Consider the following 26,595-nt stretch of genomic DNA (forward strand, 5'->3'; position numbering starts at 1 on the left):
CTCTTCAATCTCATTTCCTCCCCGCCTCCAAATACAATAACAATGTTTTAAATTCTTTTAAACACATACCCATAATATAGTTTAAGAGAATTTTATTTGTGCATTTTGTTCCTCTGCCCAGGGCAACTTGCCTTGATGCACACAGAAGATAAATCCTTCTTTAACCTTGAAATGAAGTTCTGGTGTCACTTTTCCAAAAGCCTTTCTTTTGACTACCACTGCACAATGATCTCCTCCGGGTAGAGGTAATTACTTCCTCCTCTGGGCTATCCCAGTATTCTATGCTTAGTCTTCCTATTACTCCATCACAATCTTTAGTTGACCCTACTAAAAAACTGTGAATTTATCTTTTTATAATGGTACCCATGAGTGATTTAAGAAGAAATTTACTACATCTGACATATTACTTTACCCTGATATAAAAGCATTTTGAAGAGTAGAAAAAAAATTGCAGGGGTGCCTGGGGGGCTCAGCTGGTTAAACGTCTGCCTTTGGCTCAGGTCATGATCCCAGGGTCCTGGGATCAAGTGGGCTTCCTGTTCAGTGGGGAGCCTGCTTCTACCTTTCCCTCTGCAGCTCCCTCTGCTGCTCCCCCTGCTTGTGCTCTCTCTCTGTCAAATAAATAAAATCTTAAAAAACAAAAACAAGGAAGAAAAGAAATCGCAAATTCTGATAGAATGAATCTGGAATCCTTAATTAGGACAGAATAATATTCAAAAGAAAAAAATCACCTTAATAAACAGAAAGAAGAAAAAAATTCTCTAAAAAAAACAGGTTAAAAGCATAGGATCACAGAATTTTTCTCAGAATACACATAAAATACTTAGCATAGTGCCTGGAACACAATTATATGTTCTTAAAAGTGAACTGCTATTAATATTATTATTATTAAGTAAAATAACTAGATGTGTATGAATGAAAAGTTCTAAGTCATAGGTACTTTTGGTCTTGGTCCTAAGAATTAGAGATTCCACCAAAACTATCTTGAGATTTCAAGGAAAAAGAAAGTCATTTAAGAGTGATTTCTTATTATATTAGTAAATGTAATAAATAAGAACTACCTTTTGTTCCTTGATAAGTAACTAGTTTATAATGGTCCTTTCCCTAATGGAAATCAATATATCACCAAGAAATTCTATTGAAAAGACTTACCAATTTCTTCCTGCTAAAAGTTTCTTTATTACCACATATTAAAACAGATGCATCAAATGATTAACACAGCAAAATGCAAGCCAACTCTTTTCTCACAGACTTATAAATTCTAAGATAGTTGATAAGAGCTGCCTTACCTTCAGGGGCATCGGCATCACATCTCTTTGGCACAGGGAAGGCTGAATTGTTTTTATGGTCATCATAAGTTATATTGCTCTAAAAGACAAAAATATTGTTAAAATGTAAGTATATTAATAAATATTTGGAGCAAAAAGTAATCACATTTTATACTCTGTTTTCTATTAAACTACATTTAGCTAATATTCTTATACAAAATTACAATTAGAAGAGAAAGATTTATGGTAAATTTTAACCTTAGGGCTTTTTTGCAACAATTTTAGGTCCTGGACTGAACAACAGAACTTCTTCCCAGAGAAACAACCTACTTATTATTCCACTGTGAAACAAGAAAATATGTTTTATCCATGCAAATGCATGATGTCACTTCACTTATTCATAGAAAAAAGTTTAATAAGCATGACCTAGTGAACTAGGTGGACACAATAAGGCAAGAAGAAAATAAAAAGATATAAGAAGTGGAAAATAGGATTCAGGTGATCGTCTAGTACTGTGTTTCCCAAACTCAGGTTACTCACGTACCTCTATTATAGTGTGTGCCTTATATTTGTTCCACCTACATTATTATTTAGTATTTGTCAATGAACTAATTTTTCAACCATTGGTAATATTATGTATGGTACTGTTGGAAGGTTTGATGTGCTTGTTAAATTTTTGTTACTAATTACATGTTAAAGTAAAGAAAGAATGGAGGAATATAGTATAAAAAAGGGGTGATCTGGGCAGACTAGATTAGTAATCAAAGACTCCATTAAAGCAAAGCCTGAACTAGAACTTGAAACACATTTGCATTATTAAGTAGAGCGAGAGGTATTTTAGGAAAAGGAAACAAACTACACAAAGATTGAATCAGATATGGTCAAAATATTTTAAACTGTCAAAAAACCCAAACTAGCTGTCTAGTTACAAGCAGGAGCCACAGCTGGCTTCTGAAAGATCAACGTAAAAAAAGAATATAACAAGTAATATGCATCATGTTGAAAGAAAGCTCAGATACCCATAAATAAAATTTTGGGGGTGAGGTTTCCTTTTTTTAATTTAAATTCAATTAATTAACATATACTGTATTATTAGTTTCAGAGGTAGTGTTCAGTGATTCATCAGTTGCATAGAACACCCAGTGCTCCTTACCTCATGTGCCCTCCTTCATGCCCATCACCCAGTTACCCCACCCTCCCACTCACCTCCCCTCCAGCAACCCTCAGTTTGTTTCCTGTGCTTAGAGTCTCTTATGGTTTGTCTCCCTCTCTGATTTCATCTTGTTTTATTTTTCCCAGTTTTGCTTCTTTTACTAACCAGAATCATGCTGTATGGTTCTTTGATGTGCTTGTTGGAGATGTTCTCAGCCTAGCACTCCTTTTATCCATTCTATATTCCACAGAATTAGTGTCACTGTTTGGGTTGCTTCATTCTGCTGTTATAATTATGCCCACTTTTGTACACAAACTTGAGCACCAGGGCTGGAACTTGAGGGGAAGAGTGCCAGTTTGAGCCCTTGGCAATCTGAGCTGAAGGCGTGTTGACTTGGCATTGAGCAGGTGGCAGGCCGTGCATGCTGACTCGGGCAAGAGGGTGGCTGGACTGTGACTTTGGGACCCAAAGGCAGATGGCATCGTGTATGACAGGGACGTGGCTGGTTTTGCTTTTAACTTTTATTTTTCTGGGAAACTCTCTCTCTCCTTCTATTCTAAATGGAAGCCTTGCTGGATAGAGTATTCTTGGCTGTAGAGTTTTTCCTTTTAGCACTTGGAATTTATCATGCTGCTCTTTTCTGGCCTGCAGAGTTTCTGCTGAAAAACCCACTGATAGCCATATGGGGTTTCCCTTGTATGTCACTGCTTTCCTTTGTAACACTACAAATAAAATATTTTTAAAGAATCTCCTGTGGAATTCACAGTACTGATGACCAGACATACTTTGCTCATCAAAACTTTTTGGGGAGCCATATTAATAAAACTACTTAAAATATTATTTTAGGGAAAATACTATGAGTTTTAACAAAGTGCTGAGATAAAGTTCAGTAGCTTAGCATCATGGGAGCCATTTAAGGAACTATAATAATAAAATTCAGTGTTACTAAAAAAAAAAAAACTTGTATGAAACAAACATAAATATGCTCAAAAAATGGGAGTGAAAAACCTGTTTTAGTGATACTAAACTTGATCTGATGAGCTATTATCTTATGCCAACCTTCACAAATTAAAATTTGGTTTTAAATACCACTCTCTTTAAAATATCAAAATAATGAAGTTTAAAATTTTGTACTTACCTCTATTAAGTAATTTTGGCTTCCATACATGACATATTGGGGAGCAAGACTATAAATCATGTAGCTGGTGTGAAGGACAATAAGCAGAAGTATCATGCAAAGAAATAAGAGTGCCTGGGGCCTGGTTCTACCTCTTCTAATTTTATATAGCTGGAAAGAAAAAAGTAACAATATTTCAGCAATATGCTTTATTTGTAAGGCACTAAGTTCTGCTTGTGTGTTAGAGGTAATGAATACAGTTCAACCAACCATTTCTTTTTCTAAAATAAATATTAAGAATTCTTAATCATTTCAAATGATTATGACAATGACAGACAATTCTTTCTCTGTAAAGCTTTTAGTTTTACATTTATGGTTATTTTAAAATCACAGCAAAGCATCTATATTCAAAGGATTCTATAAATGATCCATGAAAATCTCAGGACCTAGAGAATATATTATATGTTAGTATTCACCTGGTTTGTTTCCAGACAAATCTTCTAAATTTATTATGTAATAGCATCTGTTACAAGTTTATAGAGCTAAGAAGAATTATGAACAACCACTAATGCTACCTAAAGATTAGAGGAATGAGTTTAAACTACAAGTATTACTAATATATTTGTGGTTTTACATAATATTACTACACAAGAACAGACATATCATGCATTTATAAATACTCATTTCTGTGAGATACTCATGACATCCTCATATTATAATGTTATAAATTCTAGTTTATCATAATTTATATTAATCTGACTGTAAATACTTTCATATATATTTACACTAAAGGGAAACTAAAATGTGATAATAAATACAATAAGCCAGAGGACTTGCTTCATTTCAATGGCAGAGCACATTTGTATTTTAGCAACTAAGAAATCACTACCCTGTTTTATTAACAGATTTTAGTACAACAGAGAGTAAAAGAACTATCCAAATCTGGATAGGATGACAATATGAACACCTAAAAATTGAGATTTCCCAGTTTCCCTTACATCTAGTTGTAGCTAACAGTGATAAAATATTAAACATCAAAAGGAAAGAAGTCTGCTGCGGACTTTTGGGAAAATATTGCTTTATTGATAATAAGTATTTTTTTTAATGGGACATGAACAGGATAAATGAAGCTGTAGCAGCCATATTACAATCATGAGGGAGAAGCCAAGAGCATTACAGAGATATTGGACTTGACATTTTTGAGGTACAAAGCAATGCTAGATTTTTAAAAAATTTCACAGCAAGAAATCTTTTATTAGTTCAAACCACTATTTAACTGAGTTTTCTTTTACTCACACGTGGAAGTAATCTCTACCCAAATTATCTTCATTTTGAAAAAAAAATTTTTTTTAGATTTATTTATTTATTTGAAAGAGATTGAGAGAGAGAGAGCATGAACAGGGGGTAGGAGCAGAAGAAGAGGGAAAAGCAGACTCCCTGCTAAGCAGACAGCCTGATACGGGGCTTGATCCCAGGACCTAGAGATCATGACCTGAGGTTAAAGGCAGATGCTTAGTCGACTGAGCCACCCAGGTGCCCCTTGAAATTCTTAATTTATCTCAAAATGAGTGTAAGAAGAAAATAACCCTTCTCCAATCATAAAGCAATTTTAACTTCTAGCAGGAAGGGCCATCTATTGAGCTACAGTGTATTCATTTGTACTTCAATGTGTTTCCATGCAGCCAAACACTAAAGAAAATAATGTAACTTCTAGACCAGGGTTTCTCAACCTTGGCACTATTGACATTTTGGGCTGGTTAAGTCTTTGTTATGAGAGGCTGCTCTGTGCAATCCAGAATGTTTAGCAGAATCTCTGGCCTCTAGCCACTAGACACCAATAGCACCCACTAGTTTTTTGGGTTGTTGTTGTTGTTTTACTGTGGAAGGAGCCAAGATGCCCTTCAACAGATGAATGGATTGAGAAGACGTGGTACATGTATACAATGGACTATTACTCAGCCATCAGAAAGGATGAATACCCACCATTTGCATCGACATGGATGGAACTGGAAGGGATTATGCTAAGTGAAATAAGTCAATCACCCACTAGTTTTAACAACTGAAAATATCTCCAGACACAGCCAAATGTATGCAGGGGGCAAACTTGCCCATTTAAAAACCACCACTTAGGCAAAAAGCACCTTTATGCTAACGTGAAGTGAAAAAGCTAGTACTTCAGGGCACCTGGGTGGCTCAGTTGTTAAGCGTCTGCTTTCGGCTCAGGTCATGATCCCAGGGTCTTGGGATCGAGCCCCGCATCGGGTTCCCTGCTCGGCGGGAAGCCTGCTTTTCCCTCTCCCACTCCCCCCCTGCTTGTGTTCCTGCTCTCGCTATCTCTCTCTCTGTCAAATAAATAAATAAAATATTTAACAAAAAAAAAAGAAAAAGCTAGTGCTTCCTTTTAATATCAGGATATTTACAACTTTTATATTATAAATCTAAGTTAACTTGGAGATGGAGCTTATGTACAAAATGATGAAAAAGATCAAAATAATATTGTTATACTTACTCTAACCCAAAAGAACCATATGCCAATATTTCGAATTCCCGCCATTGAAGTAAAAATAAAGTACATAATAATAATTGTTATAAGAACATAATCAAGAGGAAACACCTGAAAAAAAATAAAATTTAATTTAATGCACAAACAATAGGGGTTCTAGAAGTCATATAAAATTATGAAAATGAAACTTCATTATTCGTATTTGACAAATGTTTAAAATATCAGCCTTGATTTTGATAGGCTACTATGATAATACCAAAAAAAAAAAAATCCTCCAAAAAACAATTACTAAATTGTTACAAATTGCTTAGTACCATTATCCTAATAAAAATCCTATAACAAATTAAACTGAAATTACATTTATACATGGAATAAAAGACTTCATTAAAAATTAAAAATAGGAATTGATTGGAAACGTTCATCTTAGGTATTATAATGTATCCCAAATCAAATTATGTATAAGAGTTCAGCAATATATCAATATAATCTTTAAAGTAATATATCAATGTGGAAGTTACACGTAAATGAAGAACCAAATCAGCAGAGGGCACAAGCATATATTGCCAAATATTAATAGTTTGTTAACATAATAATGTGACAGAGTGTGAGAATGTTTGCTGAAGAATAAAATGACTGATTTTTTTTTTTTTTTACTCACTGTTTGTAGTACAGGCAAAAGCATATTCAGTGGATTACTCAGGTTAGCTCCAAAAATTATAAAACCAGAATCTATTCCAGCTGAATGAAGGGCTTTATCCAAACTAAAACAACAACAAAAATTATGTGAATTTATATGTTATACTAGCATATTTTCAATTAACTTAGAAAAAATATCATAAGTTAAGCATGCAGATTGAACAGAGTCAAAGAAAACCATGGGTAACAAATTAAGCCTCATTTAAATATCTTACAGATACTGTTCAGCTGAAATAGAACAAAGAAATACTGTCTATTATTGCACATTTTTAGTCATTCTTTGAGTTAATGCTGTAGAATACAAGTAAAATAGCTACAGATGAATACGCTACACTAATGGAATCAAGTATGGAAAATGTGTAACATCACAGGATGTGTGCTTTAGAAAATATGTATACTACACTTACTTTGACAGGAAGAGAGAAATTATAAACAGCAAAGCAACTAAGATGAAAAATATTCCCCAAATGATCTAAAAGTAAAAAAAAAAAAAAAAATTCATTAAAATACAGTTCTAGAAGTTGATATTAAAAGCACAAAACCGTTACACTCAATATGAATTGCAAGCATGTGACAATGATCTAAATAAAATGATCCAAGATATATTGTAATTTAGTATATAATCCTAGGCATTTGTCATCTAAATTTTCATTATGAGACTGTTTGACTGAAAACACATACTCAAGAGACAAAGTATTTAAAAGTCTTCATTAGTAAGTAAACAAATGAGACTCTGCTAGGTCATATAAAAGGTTTATATTCAGTTACAATGAAATATAAACTTCAAAGATAACTGAAAAGTACATTAAGGGGTGCCTGGGTGGCTCAGTCATTAAGCATCTGCCTTCGGCTCAGGTCATGATCCCAGGGTCCTGGGATCGAGTCCCACATTGGGCTCCCTACTCCACGGGAAGCCTGCTTCTCCCTCTCCCACTCCCCCCTGCTTGTGTTCCCTCTCTCACTGTGTCTCTCTCTGTCAAGTAAATAAATAAAATCTTAAAAAAAATAAAAATAAATTTTAAAAAGTACATTAAGACTTACATACACATACAAAAAACCAAAACCATGAAAGTCATCAGGTTATATAAACCTGTTATTAAAAAAGGGAACTTGGAACATTTCCCACAGAATTTTTAAACACATATACACATACACACATACATATGTATATACATACATATATACACACATGCACATACATACATACAATTTATAGCTTTTGTCTACATGTTTTGTGTATATATATGTGATATACACATATATGTATATATGTATATATCACATACCATGGCCCAGAAAAGTCTGTATAACTGCTACTATTCCTGAAATATAGAGTATTAATAGCACTGAAGAAACTGTCATGTTAAATAATATTTCTGGGAAGAAACGTATTAAGCATTGTAATTGGTAGAATACATTTCCTTCTCCCATATGAACTTTGTATTAGAGATAGTAGAAAACAAGCAAAAATTTTTTGGAACCTGGTCTCTAAGGAATAAAAAAGGGCTGAAACCTATATTAGTAATAACCCAGGCTCTTTTTTTCCCTGACATCTTCCTTAAGTTCTTGCAACGAGTAGGCTGAACAGTCCACAAAGTCAGAACAAAAAAAAGAAGATTCTGATTAAGCACAGTTAAGTGTTTTTGGCTTCCCTTTGGACTGGAATTGATAGGAATAGATGGAAAATATCATGTATGTGAGGGTATTTTTCATCTTATCCCACATAATTGCTCAAGTATACTTTAGAATTCTGCCAGGATAAATGAAGTAAAATAGTAACACATCATCCTACCCCACATATAAAGATGAATTTTGGAATAAATTTTAGGCTGAGTTCTAGGAAATTCTTCAGTTCTGAAAGAGTGCCTCTGGAACCATTGGGAAAGAAAATTGGCAAGAGAGGACCAAAAAGGATATAGTCATTACCTGAAATAGAAAACACTGCTTGTACCCATTTTACATACTGGAATTTTACATGAGAATTCATTTATTTAAAAAGGTATCACTGCTGGTATGCCTGGGTGGCTCAGTCTGTTGAGTAGCTGATTCTTGACTTCAGCTAAGTCATGATCTCTGGGTCGGGTCATGGGCTTGAGCCCCATATCAGGCTCCCTGCTCAGCATGGAATCTGCTTGTCCCTCTCCCTCCCCTTCTGCCCCCGACTCCCACTTGCAGTCACATGCTCTCTCTTTCTAAAAGAAATAAATCTTAAAAAAAAAAAAGGTCTCATTGCTAAGGAAGTTTGAAGTGACTCCACAGTAACAAAAGTTCATTAGTAGAAGGTATAAAGGAGCTTACACAATCTTTTTCTACTAGATTTGAGCACCTTTATTCGATACCAAGGTGAATCAGAAGACAATATAATTACACTGAGGATCTACAACTAAAACATATTATTTCCTAACAGACTGCTAATAAGAAATAGCTTGTAACATGAGGACGTATAACTGCCAGATGCCAATTAGTAGTACAAAGGCCTAACACAAATAGCAGAAGTTAAAATTCCCTTTCCCTGATGTCCATTTGGGGAGAGAATAAAAAAGGAAAAAAAATCTGGGACTATTTTCCAAACCTGTTAGGATGAATGACCCACAGTTAAACTGTTTAATCACAGCTACCTAATAGAATACAGAATGTAAAAACTATAACTTTTATAAAAACCAAGAAAACAACATATATAAATGAGAACTTCAATTAGCACTTCCAGAATCTTGTCAATGATGACCACCTTGAACTGACCTAAATATTCCACTCTTAGCTATAATGTCAATTTGAAATAAAGATTAAGCTATAGAGGTGACATCAGTAAAGAGAGAGGGATAAGAACCTCTGAAAATCCTCTCCTCCATAAAAGCAATGAAAAAACTGACATAAATTGTCAGAATCAACTTTTTCAACACTAGGGAAATTTACCAAAGCCATGCAACAATTCAAGGACATTTATCCAAGAAAAATGACTGAATCTCAGTAAGAATACAGAGCATTATGGCATTTTAACTTGTTGTAGTCCCAATCACTTCTCTCTAGTGTACTGTAGCCTTGAAAGATAGCCTGTAAAAGCCAGAAGCCGAGCAGCCACCTGAGGAAACAGAAAGGGAACAGAGCTCTTTCAAAGTCCCATTCCCAGAGAATTGTTATTATTTGACTTGCTGGGTAATTCCATGGAAGATCTCACTTGCAAGGCCGTCTGTTTGACAAGAACTGGAGCTCATACAATACAAAACTTTTTCTCCAGGAGTGTCTGTCAAAAAATTACAGGCAACCAATAACATTATGGCCACAAGAACTGGTCAGTAACAGGCAAAAAATAAACTAACCAGAAAGATTAAAATGGAAACCTAGGAAAGGAGATGTCCATAGAGGCTTTGAAAAATTTCCACATATTCCTGGGAATGTAGAAGGCCCTATACATGCCCAGGGCTGTGTGCATACTCAGCAAAGATCTGAGAAGGTTTAAACTCCCACTTCTGATTAACCTTGAGGCTCTGCACAAGCAGGAAGTGAAGGCTAAGGCATAGTTGCAAAGTGCCTGCCTGAGTGTTGAAGTAGTATCTCAAAACACATACACTGCCCTTCAGCAAAGATTAGGAGGCTTATTGGTTTGAGGTTCAATGATTGGTTCAATCATTAACTAAGCTAACCAAGCAGAGACTTCAGTGACAACATACAACAAAGAATATAGACTTCACAGAATTCGTTCACAAAAGTCATAAAACAAACAGCAAAGAATAATAATAGCAAACCTGGGGAGAGGGGGGAATCTGATCTCCAGAGTTACCACATTATATCATTTAAAATTTCCCAGGTTTTAATAAAAAAAATTAAGAGACATGCAAAGAAACAAGAAAACATGGTCAACACAGAGGGGGAAAAAAAATCAATAGGCAATGTCTTTGAGAAAGCCCACTGGATTTACCAGACAAAAACTTTAAATCCAGTGTTTTAAATGTGTTCAAAGAACTAAAGAAAATCATGACCTAAGAACTAAAACAAAATATGAAAACAATGTTTCACTAAATAAAGAGAAATTATAAAAAAGAAGTGAATTGAAATTCTGGAGTTGAAATGGCCATTAACATTTCACCAGAGGGTTAAACAGCAGATTTGAGCAGGACAGAAGGAAAAAAATGATCGAACTTGAAGATAAATCAACTGAGATGATCAAGTCTGAGGAAGAGAAAGAAAAAAACAATGAAATAAAGTGAACAGAGCCTCAGACACATGTGACACCATGAAGCATAAGTTCAATGGGATTCCCAGAAAAAGAGGAGGTAAAAGGGCAAAAAGAATAAGAAATAATGGGCAAAAGCATTCTAAATTTGATGAAAAATAACCTATGTATCCAAGAAACTCAACAAACTCCAAGAGTAATAAATTCAAAGACATCCACACCTAGACATGCATCTATGTAGGGAAGGGCAAATCAGATATCTTGAAAGAAGCAAGCAGGAAGAGATCATCATGTAAAACAGATTCTCAGCAAGATTAACAGCTAATTTCCTATCAGAAACCATGCAGGCCAGAAAACAGTGGGAAAACAATTTAGATACACCTAGAATAAATGAACAAATTCCTAGAAAGACACAAATTACCAAAACTGATTTAAAAAAAAAGAAAATCTGAAGAGATCTATAACAAGAAAAGTGACTGAATAAGTTATCAAAAACTTCCCACAATAAAAGCCCAAAACAAGATGACTTCACTAGTGAATTTTACCAAAGGTTAAGAATTAACACTAACTGAGAGGCTGCTGGGTAGATGGCAGAGTAGGAGGACCCTGGACTCACCTCTAGCCATGTGGCTGCCTAGAGAGCACACACATTGGCATAAATAACCCAGAAAGCAACTGGGAAGCTGGCAGAACAGACTCTTCACAGCCCGGTATAGACAAGAGGCCACAGCGAAGCAGATCCACCCCCTCCGATCGCTCTTGGCAAGATCCCATCAAAGCGGTGCCATAAGCCTGGCAGTGTGCGTGCAGCCCAGACCAAGGGTCTAGCACCACTCCAAAGTGAGTCCTGCTCCAGGGAAAGGGGAAGATAACCACACACCAATCTGACTGTGACCCCAGCAGTGGGCTGGGCACAGGCAGCTGGTCTGACTGCAGGCCCCACCCACCAACAAAAGCTTCTCAGGGGACAACACAGGGAAAGTGCCTGCAGTTTGGTGTTACTTCATCTCTGGCGAACACCTGGTCTGACTCAACTCAAGCCCAAGGTAGTCCCGGACCACCCGGACTAATACCACGGGCACCAGACTGCCCACAACAGGCAGAGAGCCATCACAGGCTGGACTGTAGGCAAACACATCTCAGCCACAACAGTAGGACCCCTGTAGCAACACATATAGGAAACACCCCCTGATGCACCATTTTCTGGTGAAAAGGAGACATTGTGCTGGAGGACCTCTTCTTCATAAAGCCACTACTTTCAAGTGTGGGAGATGTAGCTGACTTTCCTAACACAGAGAAACAGACACAACAATAGACAAAATGAGGAGACAGAGGAGTATGTCCCAAATGAAAGAGTGGAACAAAATCAGAGCAGGAAACTTAAGCAAAATGGAGATAAGTAATATGTCTGACAGTAATTTAAAGTAATGCTCATAAAGATACTCATTGGACTTGAGAAAAGAGTGCAGACCTCCATGAGACCCTCCACCAAGAGACAGGAGATGTAAAAAAGAACCAATTAGAGCTACTGGACTCACTAAATGGAAATAAAAACAGACTACCTGGAATAAATAGCAAACAAGAGGAAGCAGAAGAACGGATCAGCCACCTGGAGGACAGAGTAATGGAAAGGAATCAAGCTGAGCAGATGAGAGGGGGAAAAAATACGCAAAATGAGAATAGACCCAGGGAACTCAGTGACACTTGTCAAGCATAACAGTCGCATGATAAGGGATCCCAGAAGGAGAAGAGCGACAAAAGGGGCAAAAGATTTGTCTGAAGAAATAAGAGCTAAAAACTTCCTGAATCTGGGGAAGGAAAGAGAAATCCAGATCCAGGAGGCACAGACAGCCCCCAACAAAACCAACTCAAAGAGGTCTGCATCAAGACACAAAGTAAACAAGATGGCCAAAGTAGTGATAAAGAGAGAATTTTAAAAGCAGCAAGAGAAAGGAAAGAAGTGACATACAAGGGAAACCCCATATGGCTATCAGTGGGTTTTTCAGCAGAAACTCTGCAGGCCAGAAAAGAGCAGCATGATAAATTCCAAGTGCTAAAAGGAAAAACTCTACAGCCAAGAATACTCTATCCAGCAAGGCTTCCATTTAGAATAGAAGGAGAGAGAGAGTTTCCCAGAAAAATAAAAGTTAAAAGCAAAACCAGCCACATCCCTGTCATACACGATGCCATCTGCCTTTGGGTCCCAAAGTCACAGTCTAGCCGCCCTCTTGCCCGAGTCAGCATGCACGGCCTGCCACCTGCTCAATGCCAAGTAAACACGCCTTCAGCTCAGATTGCCAAGGGCTCAAACTGGCACTCTTCCCCTCAAGTTCCAGCCCCGGTGCTCAAGTTTGTGTACAAAAGTGGGCATAATTATAACAGCAGAATGAAGCAACCCAAACAGTGACACTAATTCTGTGGAATATAGAATGGATAAAAGGAGTGTGCTAGGCTGAGAACATCTCCAACAAGCACATCAAAGAACCATACAGCATGATTCTGATTAGTAAAAGAAGCAAAACTGGGAAAAATAAAACAAGATGAAATCAGAGAGGGAGACAAACCATAAGAGACTCTAAGCACAGGAAACAAACAGGGTTGTTGGAGGGGAGGTGGTTGGGAGGGTGGGGTAACTGGGTGATGGGCACGAAGGAGGGCACATGAGGTAATGAGCACTGGGTGTTCTATGCAACTGATGAATCACTGAACGCTACCTCTGAAACTAATAATACAGTATATGTTAATTAATTGAATTTAAATTAAAAAGGAACCTCCTCCCAAAAAAGAATTAACACTAATCTTTCACAAACTTTTCGAAAAAAAGAAAGAAAAGGAAGGACGACTTCCCAACTTAATGTATGAGACCAGTATTACTCATACTAAAACCAGCCAAATATATCACAAAAAGTAAAAATTATAGACTAATGTTCCTTATAAAACTGACTGCTAGAGTCCTGAACAAAATATTAGCAAACCATATCTGGCAACATGTAGAAAGAATTATGTACACAACCAAGTGCAATTTATCCAAGGAATGCAAGGTTGGTTCAACGTAAAGAAATCAATCAATGTAATACAATATTTTAACAGAATAAAGGTAAAAAACCACATGATCTCAATAGACACAGAAAAAGCATTTGACCAAATGCAACACACTTTCATAAAACACACACACACACACAAACACAACAAATTAGAAATACAGGGGATAATCCTCAACCTGTTAAGGGCATCTACAGAACTTATACAGCTAATACTATATTTAATGGTGACACACTAAAAGCTTTCCCATTAAAATCAAGCAAAAAGCAAGGATGTTCATTCTTTTTTTTTTTTTTTAAAGATCTTATTTACTTATTTGAGAGAGAGAGAGAGAGACAGAAATAGAGACAGAGAGCACAAGCAGGGAGGAGAGGGAGAAGCAGGCTCCCCACTGAACAGGGAGCCTAACTCAGTGGAGTTCAATCTCACGACCCTGGGATCATGACCGGACAGCTTAACTGACTGAGCCACCCAGGAGCCCCAAGGATGTTCACTCTTGCCACTTCTACTGAACATTACACTGGAGGCTCTAGCAAGGGCAATTAGGCAAGAAAGAGAAATAAAAGGTGTCCAGATTGGAAAAAAATAAAACTATATATATATTTGCAGATGACATTTTCTTGTAGATAGAAAATCCTAAGAATATTGCAATAAAACAATTAGAACAAATAAATGAATTCAACAAGATCGCAGGATACAAGATCAACATACAAAAATCAGTTGTATTCTATATGCTAGCAGTGTACAGTCTGAAATGAAATTACAAAAACAATTCCATTTATAATAGCATCAATAACAAAATACTTAGCAGTAAATTTAACCAGGAGGTACAAGACTTATAAACCAAAAACTACAAAACACTGTATAAAGAAATTACAGACTTGAATAAATGGAAAGACATTTCATGTTCATGGATCAGACTTAGCATTTCCAAGATGGCAATATTCCCTAAATTGATCTACATTTTCAGTGCAATTTCCATTAAAATCCCAACTGGCTTCTCTGCAGGAACTGGCAAGCTGATTCTAAAATTTATATGGAAACACAAGGGACCCAGAAGAGCCAAAATAACCCTGAAAATGAACAACAGAGTTGGAGGGCTCACGCTTCATAATTTCAAAACTTACTACAAAGCTACAGTAATTAAGACTATGTGGCACTGGACAGACATATAGAACAATGGAATGAACTGAGATTCCAGAAATAAAACTGTACATATATGTTCAACTGATTTTTGACAAAGGTACCAAATAAATTCAGTGAGGAAAAGGATAGTCGGTTCAACAAACGGTGCTCAGATAAATGGATGTCCACATACCAAAGATGAAGTTAGACATCCTACCTCACACCATATACAAAAATGAATTCCAAATGGACCAGGGACCCATATGTAAGAACTAAAACTATAAAACTCTGAGTAGAAAACATAAGTGTAAATCTCCATAACTTGGGATTAGGTTATGGTTTCCTACACCTAATACATGTAACAAAAGACGAATAAATCAGACATCATCAAAAATAAAAATGTTTGTGCCTCAAAGAATACTATCAAGAAAAGTTGAAAATAGAGCTACCCTATGACCCAGCAATTGCACTACTGGGTATTTACCCCAAAGATACAAATGTAGTGATCCGAGGGGGTACGTGCACCCCAATGTTTACAGCAGCAATGTCCACAATAGCCAAACTATGGAAAGAGCCAAGATGTCCATCGACAGATGAATGGATAAAGAAGATGTGGTATATATATATAATGGAATATTATACAGCCCTCAAAAAAACCAAAATCTTGCCATTTGCAATTACGTGGATGGAACTAGCGGGTATTATGCTAAGCGAAATAAGTCAATCAGAGAAAGACAAGTATCATATAATCTCATTGATATGAGGAATTCTTAATCTCAGGAAACAAACTGAGGGTTGCTGTAGTGGTGGGGGGTGGGAGGGATGGGATGGCTGGGTGATAGACACTGGGGAGGGTATGTGCTATGGTGAGCGCTGTGAATTGTGTAAGACTGATGAATCACAGACCTATACCTCTGAAACAAATAATACATTATATGTTAAAAAAAAAAAAAAGATAGTAGGAAGAGAAAAATGAAGGGGGGGAAATTGGAGGGGGAGACGAACCATGAGAGACTATGGACTCTGAGCAACAAACCGAGGGTTTTAGAGGGGAGGGGGTGAGGGGATGGGTTAGCCCAGTGATGGGTATTAAGGAGGGCACGGATTGAATGGGGCATTGGGTGTTATACGCAAACAATGAATCATGGAAAACTACATCAAAAACTAATGATGTAATGAATGGTGACTAACATAACATAATAAAATTTAAAAAAATAAATTAAAAAAAGAATATTATCAAGAAATGGAAAAGATAATTCACTGAATGGAAGAAAATATTTGTTTCCTGAATATAAAGAATTCTTACAACTCAACAATAAAAAGGCAACCCAATTTAGAAATGGCAAAGGATATGAACAGGTATCTCTCCAAAGAAAATATAAAAATTGCCAATACATGCCTAAAAAGATGCTCAACATCACTTATCAAGAAAATGTAAATCAAACCTACAAAGAGATACCATTTCACACTCACTAGGATGGCTATAATGAAAAAGATAATAACAGGTGAAGATGTAGAGAAACTGAAGCCCGCATATGATTCTAATGGGAATATAAAATGATATAGCTACTTTGGAAAATAGTCTGACATTTCATCAAACAGTTTAAAATATAGAGCTGCCACATGACCCAGAAATTCTACTCCTTGATATAGTATCTAACGGAACTGAAAACATATATCCACACAAAAACTTGTATATGAATTTTATAGCAGTATTATTCCTATTAGCTAAAAAGTGGAAACATCCCAAATATCCATCAATTGATGATGGATAAACAAAATGTGGTATTACCTATAGAGTGAAATATTATTCAACCATAAAAAAGAATGAAGTACTGCTATATGCACAACATGGATAAACCTTTAATAATATTACGCTAAGTGAGGGGCACTTGGGTGGCTCTGTCAGTTAAGCATCCGACTCTTGATTTCCGTTCAGGTCATGATCTCAGGGTCGTGAGATCAAGCCCCATGTCAGGCTCTGCACTCAGCGCAGAGTCTGCTTAGGATTCTCTCTCTCCTCTCCCTCTGCCCCTCCCCCACCGCTCTCTCTCTCAAATAAATAAAAATCTAAATAATTATGCTACATGAAAGAAGTCAGACACAAAATGATACATATTGAATGATTTATATGAAATGCCCAAAATAGGCAAATCTATAGAGACAGAAAGTAGGTTAGTGGTTGCCAGGGGCTAGAGGGAATGGGGCAGACCGCTAATGAGTATGGAGTTTCTTTTTGAGGTGAAGAAAATGTTCCAGAATTAGATGGTGATAGCTGTATAACCTTGTGAATATACTAAAAAACACTGATTTGTACACTTTGAAAGGGTGAATTTTATGATATGTGAATTAGATAACAATTAAAGAAAAATAAGTTACATAGGTCCACAATCACTTTTCCACAATTCTGAAAAATTATCCTAGATATTGAACTTTTTTCCTAACTCATTTGTTGATAAAACCTGGCTTAAACTAACATGGAGATTTTTATACTCTTTATTTTAAACCCACTTTCTGTGAATATTCATATATTCACTGTAGAATTATTAACGTGCTTGAAAGAAGGAGAGATGTTGCTCAATCCTCTGGGGGATGTTATTAAGTATATAATAAATACACTTGTTCTAAAAAAATGAAAAATTCTGAATTTTGCAGTATTTGACTAAGAATTTTTACAAAGCATTTTTGGTCCATCCTATACTGAACATAACCTGTTACATATATGTGTATACAAAACCAGAGAAAGGAACCAATTTGGTCGGAACTAAATGATTCAGCTAGAAAATATACAAACCCCTCCCTCCCCATACATATGGAACAGTAAGGCTAGCTTGAATAAAACAAACGAGATTCAAGGGAGACAAGAAACATGAGAAGTTGGGGCTTCAATACAGGGAAAAGGTCTATTACCAAATGGGGATAGAAGAGAAAGACACCCTTAAAAAAACAACTGGCATTTAAAATTAAGTACAAAGCATGGCTAGAATTTTAAAAATTTAAATAAGCCTCATTACTAACCCCTAAGTCTTCAGTTCCACTCCTCAGTGGTAACTACCATTAGTTCTTACAAATCCTTCCCAAAATGTGTATGCTGAGGGGTATGTGTGTGTTTCGGAAGAGTATTTGCAACCTGAACACTAGTTTTAGTTAAAATACAACACACATCCTGAAGAATACTTTAAGCTTTTGTTTAAGAAATGATTTCATTTTATATAAAACATGGAGCTTCATTTTAATGGCTGTAGAGCATAATACTTCCAAGTATGGAGGTAATAATTCATTAAGCCAATCTCCTACTGCTGGACACTATTTTTACATGTTTATTAGAAACAAAGGTGTAACAAACAAAAAGTGATTCTTAAAAACTTAAGATTTTTATAACATTTTTGAGTTTACAGAGAAATTGAGGTAACAGTACTGAAGTTCTTATAAACCTTCTCTCTCCCATATAGTTTCTCCTATTAACATTTTGCATTAGTGTGGTACATTTGTTACAACTGTTAATACTGACACATTACCTAAAGTTCACAGTTTACATTAAAACTTCAATGTTTGTGTTATAAAGTTCTATGGGGTTTGCCAAATTCATAACCTCATGTATTCACCATTACAGTATCACACCAAATAGCTTCACTGGCCTAAAATCTCCTGTTTCACATATCCATCTTATTTTACCTCACTCCAACCCCTGACAATCATTGATCTTTTCTCTGTCTTTATAGTTTTGCCTTTTCCAGAATAGAGCTGGAATCATAAATTATGTGGTGTTCATAGACTGGCTTCTTTCACTTCGCAATATGTATTTAAAGCTCCTTCATTTTTTTTGTGTGGTTTAATAGTTCATTTCTTTTTCTTTACTGAATAATATTCCACTGTATGGAAGTACCATAATTTGTCCATTTAACATGAAGGGTATCTTGGTTGCTTCCAAGTTTTGGCAATTATGAATAAAGCAACTACAAACATTCATGTGCAGAGTTTTGTGCAGACATAACTTTTCAACACAACTGGATAAACACCTAGGAGCATACTGCTGGATTGTATGAAAAGACCAAGTTTATTTAGTTTTATAAGAAACTTCCAGGGGTGCCTGGGTGGTGCAGTCAGTTAAGCGACTAACTCTTGGTTTGGGCTTGGGTTGTGATCTCGGGGCTGTAGGATCAAGCCCCGCGTCACACTTTGTGCTCAGCCCAAAATCTACTTGGGATTCTCTCTCCCTCTCCCTCTGCCCCTCCTGCTTGCATGCTCTCTCTCTCTCTCAAATAAACAAATCTTTAAAAAAAAATTAACTGCCAAACTGTGTTCCAAGATGGCAGTACAATTTTCCATTCCCATCAGCAGTGAATGAGTTCCTGTTGTTCCACATCTTTGCCAGCATTTGGTTTTGTCAGATAATTTTTTAGATTTTAACCATTCTAATAGGTGTGAAATGGTACCTCATTGTTTTAATCTGCAATTCCTTAATGACATATTTATATGCTTATTTTCCATTTGCATATCTTCTTTTGGGATGGGTGTCCGAACTTTGGCCCATTTTTTAAAAATTGGGTAGTTTCTTATCATTGAGTTTTAAAAGTATTTTGTGTATTTTGGATTGAAGCCCTTTATCAGATACATATTCTGCAAATATTTTCTCTCAGTCTGTGACCTTTTTGCTCTCTTAACAGTGTCCTTCATAGAGCAGAAGTTTTTCATTTTGATAAAGTATAAGTTATCAAGTTTTTCTTTCATGGATCATGCTTTGGTGATATATTAAAAAACTAAGATCAGCTAGATTTTCTTCTGTTATTCTCTACAAGTTTTATAGTTTCTGTTTTTTTTAATATCCTAATTCACTTTAAGTTTTGTGAAAGGTATAATGTCTATGTCTAGATTCACTTCTTTTTATAGATGTCAAATTCTTTCAGCACCACTTGTTGAAAAGACTATCCTTCTTCTAATAAAATTTCTTTGCTCCTTTGTCAAAGATCAGTTGACTACAATATGGGTCTATACCTGGGATCTCTATTCTGTTTCACTGGTTTATATGTCTCTTCCTCCACCAATTCCATGCTGTCTTGATTACTGTAGCTTTATAGTAAGTCTTGAAGTTGGGTGGTATCAGTCCTCTGACTTTGTTCCTAAGTATTATGCTGGCTATTTTGGGTCTTCCCCCCAACCCTCACATAAGTTTTAGAATCAATTTGTCAATATCCACAAAATACCTTGCTGGGATATAGATCAAGTTGGGAAAAATCGACCTCTTAAAAAATGTTGTTTTAGAGGGGCGCCTGGGTAGTTCAGTCATTAAGCATCTGTCTTTGGCCCAGGTCACGATCCCAGGGTCCTGGGATCGAGCCCCACATCGGGCTCGCTGCTCGGTGGGAAGCCTGCTTCTCCCTCTCCCACTCCCCCTGCTTGTGTTCCCTCTCTCGCTGTGTCTCTCTCTGTCAAATAAATAAAATCTTAAATGTTGTTTTAGAAATATAAATATATAGAACAGAAGCCAAATTTTTCCTGTGTATTAATCAGATATAAATCATGTTACTTTCATTAAACCACAATAAAAAGGTGAAATGTTATAATCTATGAAGAATACCAAGTAAGACATTGCTTTTGTCAGAGTAAAAATACTGTTAATGCTACTAACTTTATATATGATGTTATCTAAACGAATGATGGATCAGCTGTCTAGAAAATTCTCCATTACCTACAAAGAAAATTTAAGTTCCTCTACCTCATTAATAGCATACCATTCCCCCAAATCTCTTCCCTTTCCCTTTTACATTAAGTTTAAAACCTTGAGTTCTTTTCATTTAAAGCAGTGGTTCTAAACTGGATAACCCCCCTTCAAAGGACATTTGACAATGTTTACAGAGAGTCTGTCATGATTTGGGGGGATGGGAGGGGTGGGGGTGGGCTATATCAAGTGGGTAAGAATGCTGCTAAAGGAATGCTGCTAAACATTCTACAAGGCACAGGACAGTACTCACCCTCCCCAACAAAGCATTATTGGGCCCCAAATGACAAAGGTGCTGAGACTGGGAAAGTCTGATTTAAATTGAACCCTGCATGGTATTAGAAAGCAGCATAAATAAGCTATCATTTCAGCAAAAATAAACTTTTTATCATTCTCTTAAAATCATTTTGTGTTTTGGTTTTAAGATGTTTACTAATAAGCTTAAAATAAATCTCTTATCCTAGGATTTAATATCATCTGACAATGTAAAACAAAACTCCCAAGCAATATAGAAAGAAATAATATAGGGTGAGTTTTTTTTTAAGACACACCAGATTTCTTTTTTTTTTTAATTTATTTATTTATTTTTTTATTTATTCATGAGAGACAGAGAGAGAGAGAGAGAGGCAGAGGGAGAAGCAGGCTCCCAAGGAGCAGAGAGCCCGATGCGGGACTCGATCCCAGGACCGTGGGATCATGACCCAAGCTGAAGACAGACGCTTAACCATCTGAGCCACCCAGGCGCCCAAGACACACCAGATTTCATAGGTGAATTTCTCATATCCACAAAATAACTTTTGTGTATCCAGGATATAACCAAAAACAGTAGAAAGTTATACCTAGACACTCAAACAAAAGTTATAGGCATAAAGTTAATTTCTATTGTCTTTTATTATTAATGTTACCTTAAATAAAATACCATGTACTGCTTCCTTTTTTGCCAAAAGCAATGGCTGGTGTCGAGAAGGCTTAAGAAAAATTGTGTGTTTTTGAGGCATATTGAAGGACGCGAGCAAGGGAAACCTTTTTCTAGTTTTCTAACTGTTTAATAACAATGAGGTTAGGAAACAGAAGCATTGCCTCTTTAAAATTGCTTAGAGTCTTGTTAATCAAAGAGTGGTCATGGACCAGTAGCATCAGCATCACCTGGGAGCTTGTTGGAAATACATACTTTTGGGGCTTAAATCAGGTGGACTAGATCAGAATCTGTATTTTAACAAGATTCCTCAGTAATTCTTACATTAAAATTGAGAAGCTGTGCCTTAAAAAAGTCATTTAGAATGTTAGATGACTACAATAAAAAGACACCAAGTCAATCTAGGTTAAGAGTTTGAAAAGAGGGCGCCTGGGTGGCTCAGTTGGTTAAGCGACTGCCTTCGGCTCAGGTCATGATCCTGGAGTCCCGGGATCGAGTCCCGCATCGGGCTCCCTGCTCAGCGGGGAGTCTGCTTCTCCCTCTGACCCTCCCCCCTCTCATGCTCTCTCTATCTCATTCTCTCTCTCAAATAAATAAAATCTTTTTTAAAAAAAAGGGTTTGAAAAGAGCATTTTGGAATGGAGAAATGGATTTAAATTTTAACCCAAACTGGAATTTTCTTCTCTCCAGAGGCCATCTGACATCCTATGTCCAGTATTACATACTGAATGGCCATGGGTCCCAGGCCCTTAACTATAGATAGCAAATCAATTAGTCTTCAAGAATTTCCTCATAGGTAGAAGGTAAGAACACATGATTTTCATTATCAAAGGATATTATAAGTTATAGTTCTATGAAGAGAATTAAGTTTTACAGGTGCAAATGTTCTACAAAAGTTTTTTTTTAAAGTTAGAAGATCAGTAATATTCAGCTCTGACTATAAATTATTATATTGTAAAGAAAATATTTGCAAAATATTGCAAAGAAAATTATTAATATTGCAAAGATTCCCATGGTGATTTGTCAGTGTAGTACCAGCTTATGATACTTGGTCATGGTTATAATTTTCCTTGTATTAGAAGCGTTTTCTTCCAGTTCAATACTATTCAGATGGAAGAGACTTTCATAAAAATTGACATTAAAAATGGAAGTGGTAAGGATAATGCCAAAATTTGGGGGTGGGGGAGTAGGGGAGATCTAGTAAAAGTTAGGACTTTAATGCTTTGTTTTGACATAATTTCAGATATATGAGAAAACTGCGAAAATTGCACAAAGAATTTCAGATATACCTTCCAACCAGATTCTACAAATCTTAACATTTACCTTGTTTTATTATTCTTGCTGAACTATTATTTTTGAGTATGAGTTAAAGAAATATACTTCAAGGGCGCCTGGGTGGCTCAGTTGGTTAAGCGACTGCCTTCAGCTCAGGTCATGATCCTGGAGTCCCGGGATCGAGTCCCGCATCGGGCTCCCTGCTCGGCAGTGAGTCTGCTTCTCCCTCTGACCCTCCCCCTCTCATGTGCTCTCTCTCTCTCATTCTCTCTCTCAAATAAATAAATAAAATCTTAAAAAAAAAAAAGAAATATACTTCAATACCTATCCTCTAAAAGCAAATTCTTTCACATTATCACATTTCAACTGTCAAAATCAAGAAATTAATATTAATAGAATGCTATTATCTAATCTATAGACCTTATTCAAGTTTCAATTGTTCCACTAAAGTCCTTTATAGAAAAAAGTTTTGTTTTTTTACTGGTCCAAAATGCAATTCAGCATTATACATTGCTTTTGTCTGTTTAGTATCCTTTAATTTGGAAAAGTTCCTAAATCACTTTTATTTTCATGACCTTTAGATTTTGAGGAGTCAAGCACAGTTATCTGCATTGTCCTTCAATGTGGGTTGCCTGTTTCCTCATACTTAATTCAGCTCATGTATTTTTGGCAAAAATGACAGAGGCACGATCATACCTATTGCCCCATTACTGATGAGCTTAATTTGGACCAGATGGTTAAGGTGGTTCTGGTCATGTTTCTCCACTGTAAAATTACTACTGTCCTCTTCGTAATTAATAAGTCTTAAAGGGAAATACTCTGAGATTATGCAAACATCCTGTTCTCACCAAACTCTCACCTTCTAATTTTAGTATTCATCTATGTCTCTTGCAAGAAACAGTATGTGGTGTTTGCCAAACACTGATTTTCTGGTATTCATTCTACATTTATTAGAATTCCACTGTAGGGAGAGCTTTTCTTTCTCCATTTACTTATTTATATCAATATAGTCATATATTTTGATACTTAAATGGTCCCAAATTTAGGAACCAGGAGCCCCTTTAAGCTGGTTCCTTTTACCATACCTCAGCTACTCCTCAGCACATCCTCTCCTTCTGACATAGCAAGTGTGGGCTTATATACTTTCCCAGCACCAGTCTCAGCATCAACCATTTCTCCAATCAGTCCTTACAATGAAGTTAGTGTTTTATCTATTAATTAAAACATACACATAGAAATTATATTAATTTATGTTTTTCTTCTCTGTTTTCTGCTTTTATGTTTTTTTCCTTGTGTTTTCTTTTGACTTAACTTTCTTCCTTTGCTAGCTTTTTGTGCTTGGAATTCAGTGTGTATATTTTTATCCTTTTATTTTTATTAATAAATGTGTTTATGGCATTGAATTTCCTGATCACTATTTCCTGATCACGGTTTTAAATATATCCCATAGATTCTAATGATGTTTCCATCAAATTTTCAGAAATTTTGCAATTTGTTTTTCTCCTTTCCTTTCACCCAGGAGTTGCTGAAAATAAGGTTAATTTCCAAGTGAAAAGTGCCTTAGCTTATTGATTTTGTTATAATTTCTAGGTTTAATGCTGCATTGCAATCAGGGAAGAGTTGTTTGTAATACATCTACTCTGTAGAATTCATTAACAGTTTCTTCATGACATAATATATGATCAATTTAGTGAATGTTCCATGTGCACTTGGAAAGAAGGTGTAGTTGCTACTATTGGGATGTAAAGTTCAAAAGTTATGATACACCTTATTGATTATAGGTCTTCTATAATCTTACTCAATTTTGTGCACCTCAAATGTCTTACCCTGAGTATGGTGTTATGTTATTCTCGTACTGTTAACATATTTCAATCTATGTCTCCTTGAATCTCTTCTAATTCTTGCTTCATAAAGTTGGTTACTGTGTTCTTTGGTACATAACTATTTTATCTACCTTGTAACTTGTGGATTTTCATATTAACAAGTATATTAGTTTTCTATTGCTACACTGACAAACTACCTCAAATTTAGTGGCTTAAAACAACATCTACTTCTTATTCTGTAGGTCAGAAATCTGGGCACAGCACAGTTCTGCTAGTTCTCTGCTTAAGGTCACACAATACCAAGTTGTCAGCAGAGCTGTATTTCCTTCGGGAGGCTCTAGGGAAGAACCACTTCACGCTCTTTCAGATTGTTCACAGAGTTCGGTTCCTTGAGGTGACAGGGCTAAGGTCTTTATTTATAGTCTTTGCTGGCTATCAGCTGGGAGTCTCTTAGTTCCTTAAGCTTCTTGCATTCCTTTTCACACTGCCCCCTCCATCTTCAAATTAGTAATGGCAAGTCAAGTCTTTCTCACATTTTTACTATCTCTCACTTACCCTTTATACTACATTTCTCTGACTCAGGACAAAAAAGTTCTATGATTTTAAGGGGCCACCCAGATAATCCAGGATAACCTCCTTGAAGTCTGTAACCATAACTGCATCTGCAGAGTCCCCTTTGCCACTTCATTTAACATACTAAGGGTTCCATGCATTAGGGAATGGAAATCACTGGGGAAGGAGGAAGAGATTCTGACTATCACAAAAAGTATCCTTTGTTGGATTTAATGTTTTTAGGCTTGAAATTCTACTTTATCTAACATCAAGATCACTATATGTTTTCTTATTATTTCCATATGCCTAGCATGTCTTTCAATACATACATAGTTTTAGCCTTTGTCAATCTGTTTTAGGTGGCTCCTTTAAACAGCATATAGTTATATCTTGCTTTGTGAGGAAAATTAAAATTTTTCTTTTAATAGTGAGTTAGGTCCACTCATATTTATTGATATGCCTGAAACATTAATCTCAACAATCTTACTGAGAATTATGTGTATATTTCTTGTTTCTTACTTAATATGTGTTCTTCACTCCTTTAGTTCCTTTTTGTCAAGAAGGTTTATACTTCTATTTTAGTGTACTTCAATTTTCAAATGCCCTTAGCCCATTTTCTTATTTAGCCCTTTGGTATAGAGTTAATTTTTATGTATCCAATTCCCACCTAATTCCCCACACAGTAATCTATGAGAAATCCTACTTCTCCTTCTCCCTTCTTAATTGCATGATTTGTTTCATCAGAACATACAATGTTTATACATAGTCTCACCCTTGCCCACATCTTTTCTTCACAGATCTGAAATATTAAATATTCACCTTTATTTCTTTTGATGTTTTCCCTCTCACCTCTTGGTTGGTTAGAGCTTGGCAATTAGTGGATTTCTAAAGAGCACATGGGTACAGAATTCCCTGAGTTTTTAAATGTTTAAAAACTGTTTTTCTAAAAGATAGTTTGGCTAAATATAAACTTCTGGCTTCATACTTTTTCACTGAGACTTTTTTAATGTTCCCCCCATTCTTGCCTTGCTGTATCCTGTTTTTTAAGAAGTCTGATTCTATGTTGCCCCTGTAAAGTCAGTTGATTTTTTTATTTGGAAATCTTGAGGGCTCTTCTTTAATTTTGAAGTCAGTATTACTAGGAAAATGCACATAAATTTTCCCAGGTACAAGGTGGCTCTTTCAATATGTAGATTCATGTCTGTCTATTTTTAGGTGGATTTTTTTTGGATTAT

General features: G+C 35.9%; 1 protein-coding gene across 1 annotated transcript in view; it reads right to left on the bottom strand.

Moving 5' to 3' along the window:
- LMBRD1 (LMBR1 domain containing 1) overlaps window positions 1-26,595 on the bottom strand; it is a 132,761-nt gene that overhangs the window by 26,135 nt on the left and 80,031 nt on the right. Inside the window, exons 10-14 of the mRNA XM_045867062.3 lie at window positions 7,145-7,209; window positions 6,700-6,802; window positions 6,048-6,152; window positions 3,560-3,709; window positions 1,290-1,368 (exon numbers count right to left, since the gene is read on the bottom strand). Coding sequence (XP_045723018.1) covers window positions 1,290-1,368; window positions 3,560-3,709; window positions 6,048-6,152; window positions 6,700-6,802; window positions 7,145-7,209 — 502 coding nt within the window. The remainder of the gene's footprint in view (window positions 1-1,289; window positions 1,369-3,559; window positions 3,710-6,047; window positions 6,153-6,699; window positions 6,803-7,144; window positions 7,210-26,595) is intronic.

Source organism: Mirounga angustirostris, unplaced genomic scaffold (assembly GCF_029215605.1).
Source record: "Mirounga angustirostris isolate CCGP_5_RB_7025 unplaced genomic scaffold, mMirAng1.0.hap1 SCAF_8, whole genome shotgun sequence".
Lineage (NCBI taxonomy): Eukaryota > Metazoa > Chordata > Mammalia > Carnivora > Phocidae > Mirounga > Mirounga angustirostris.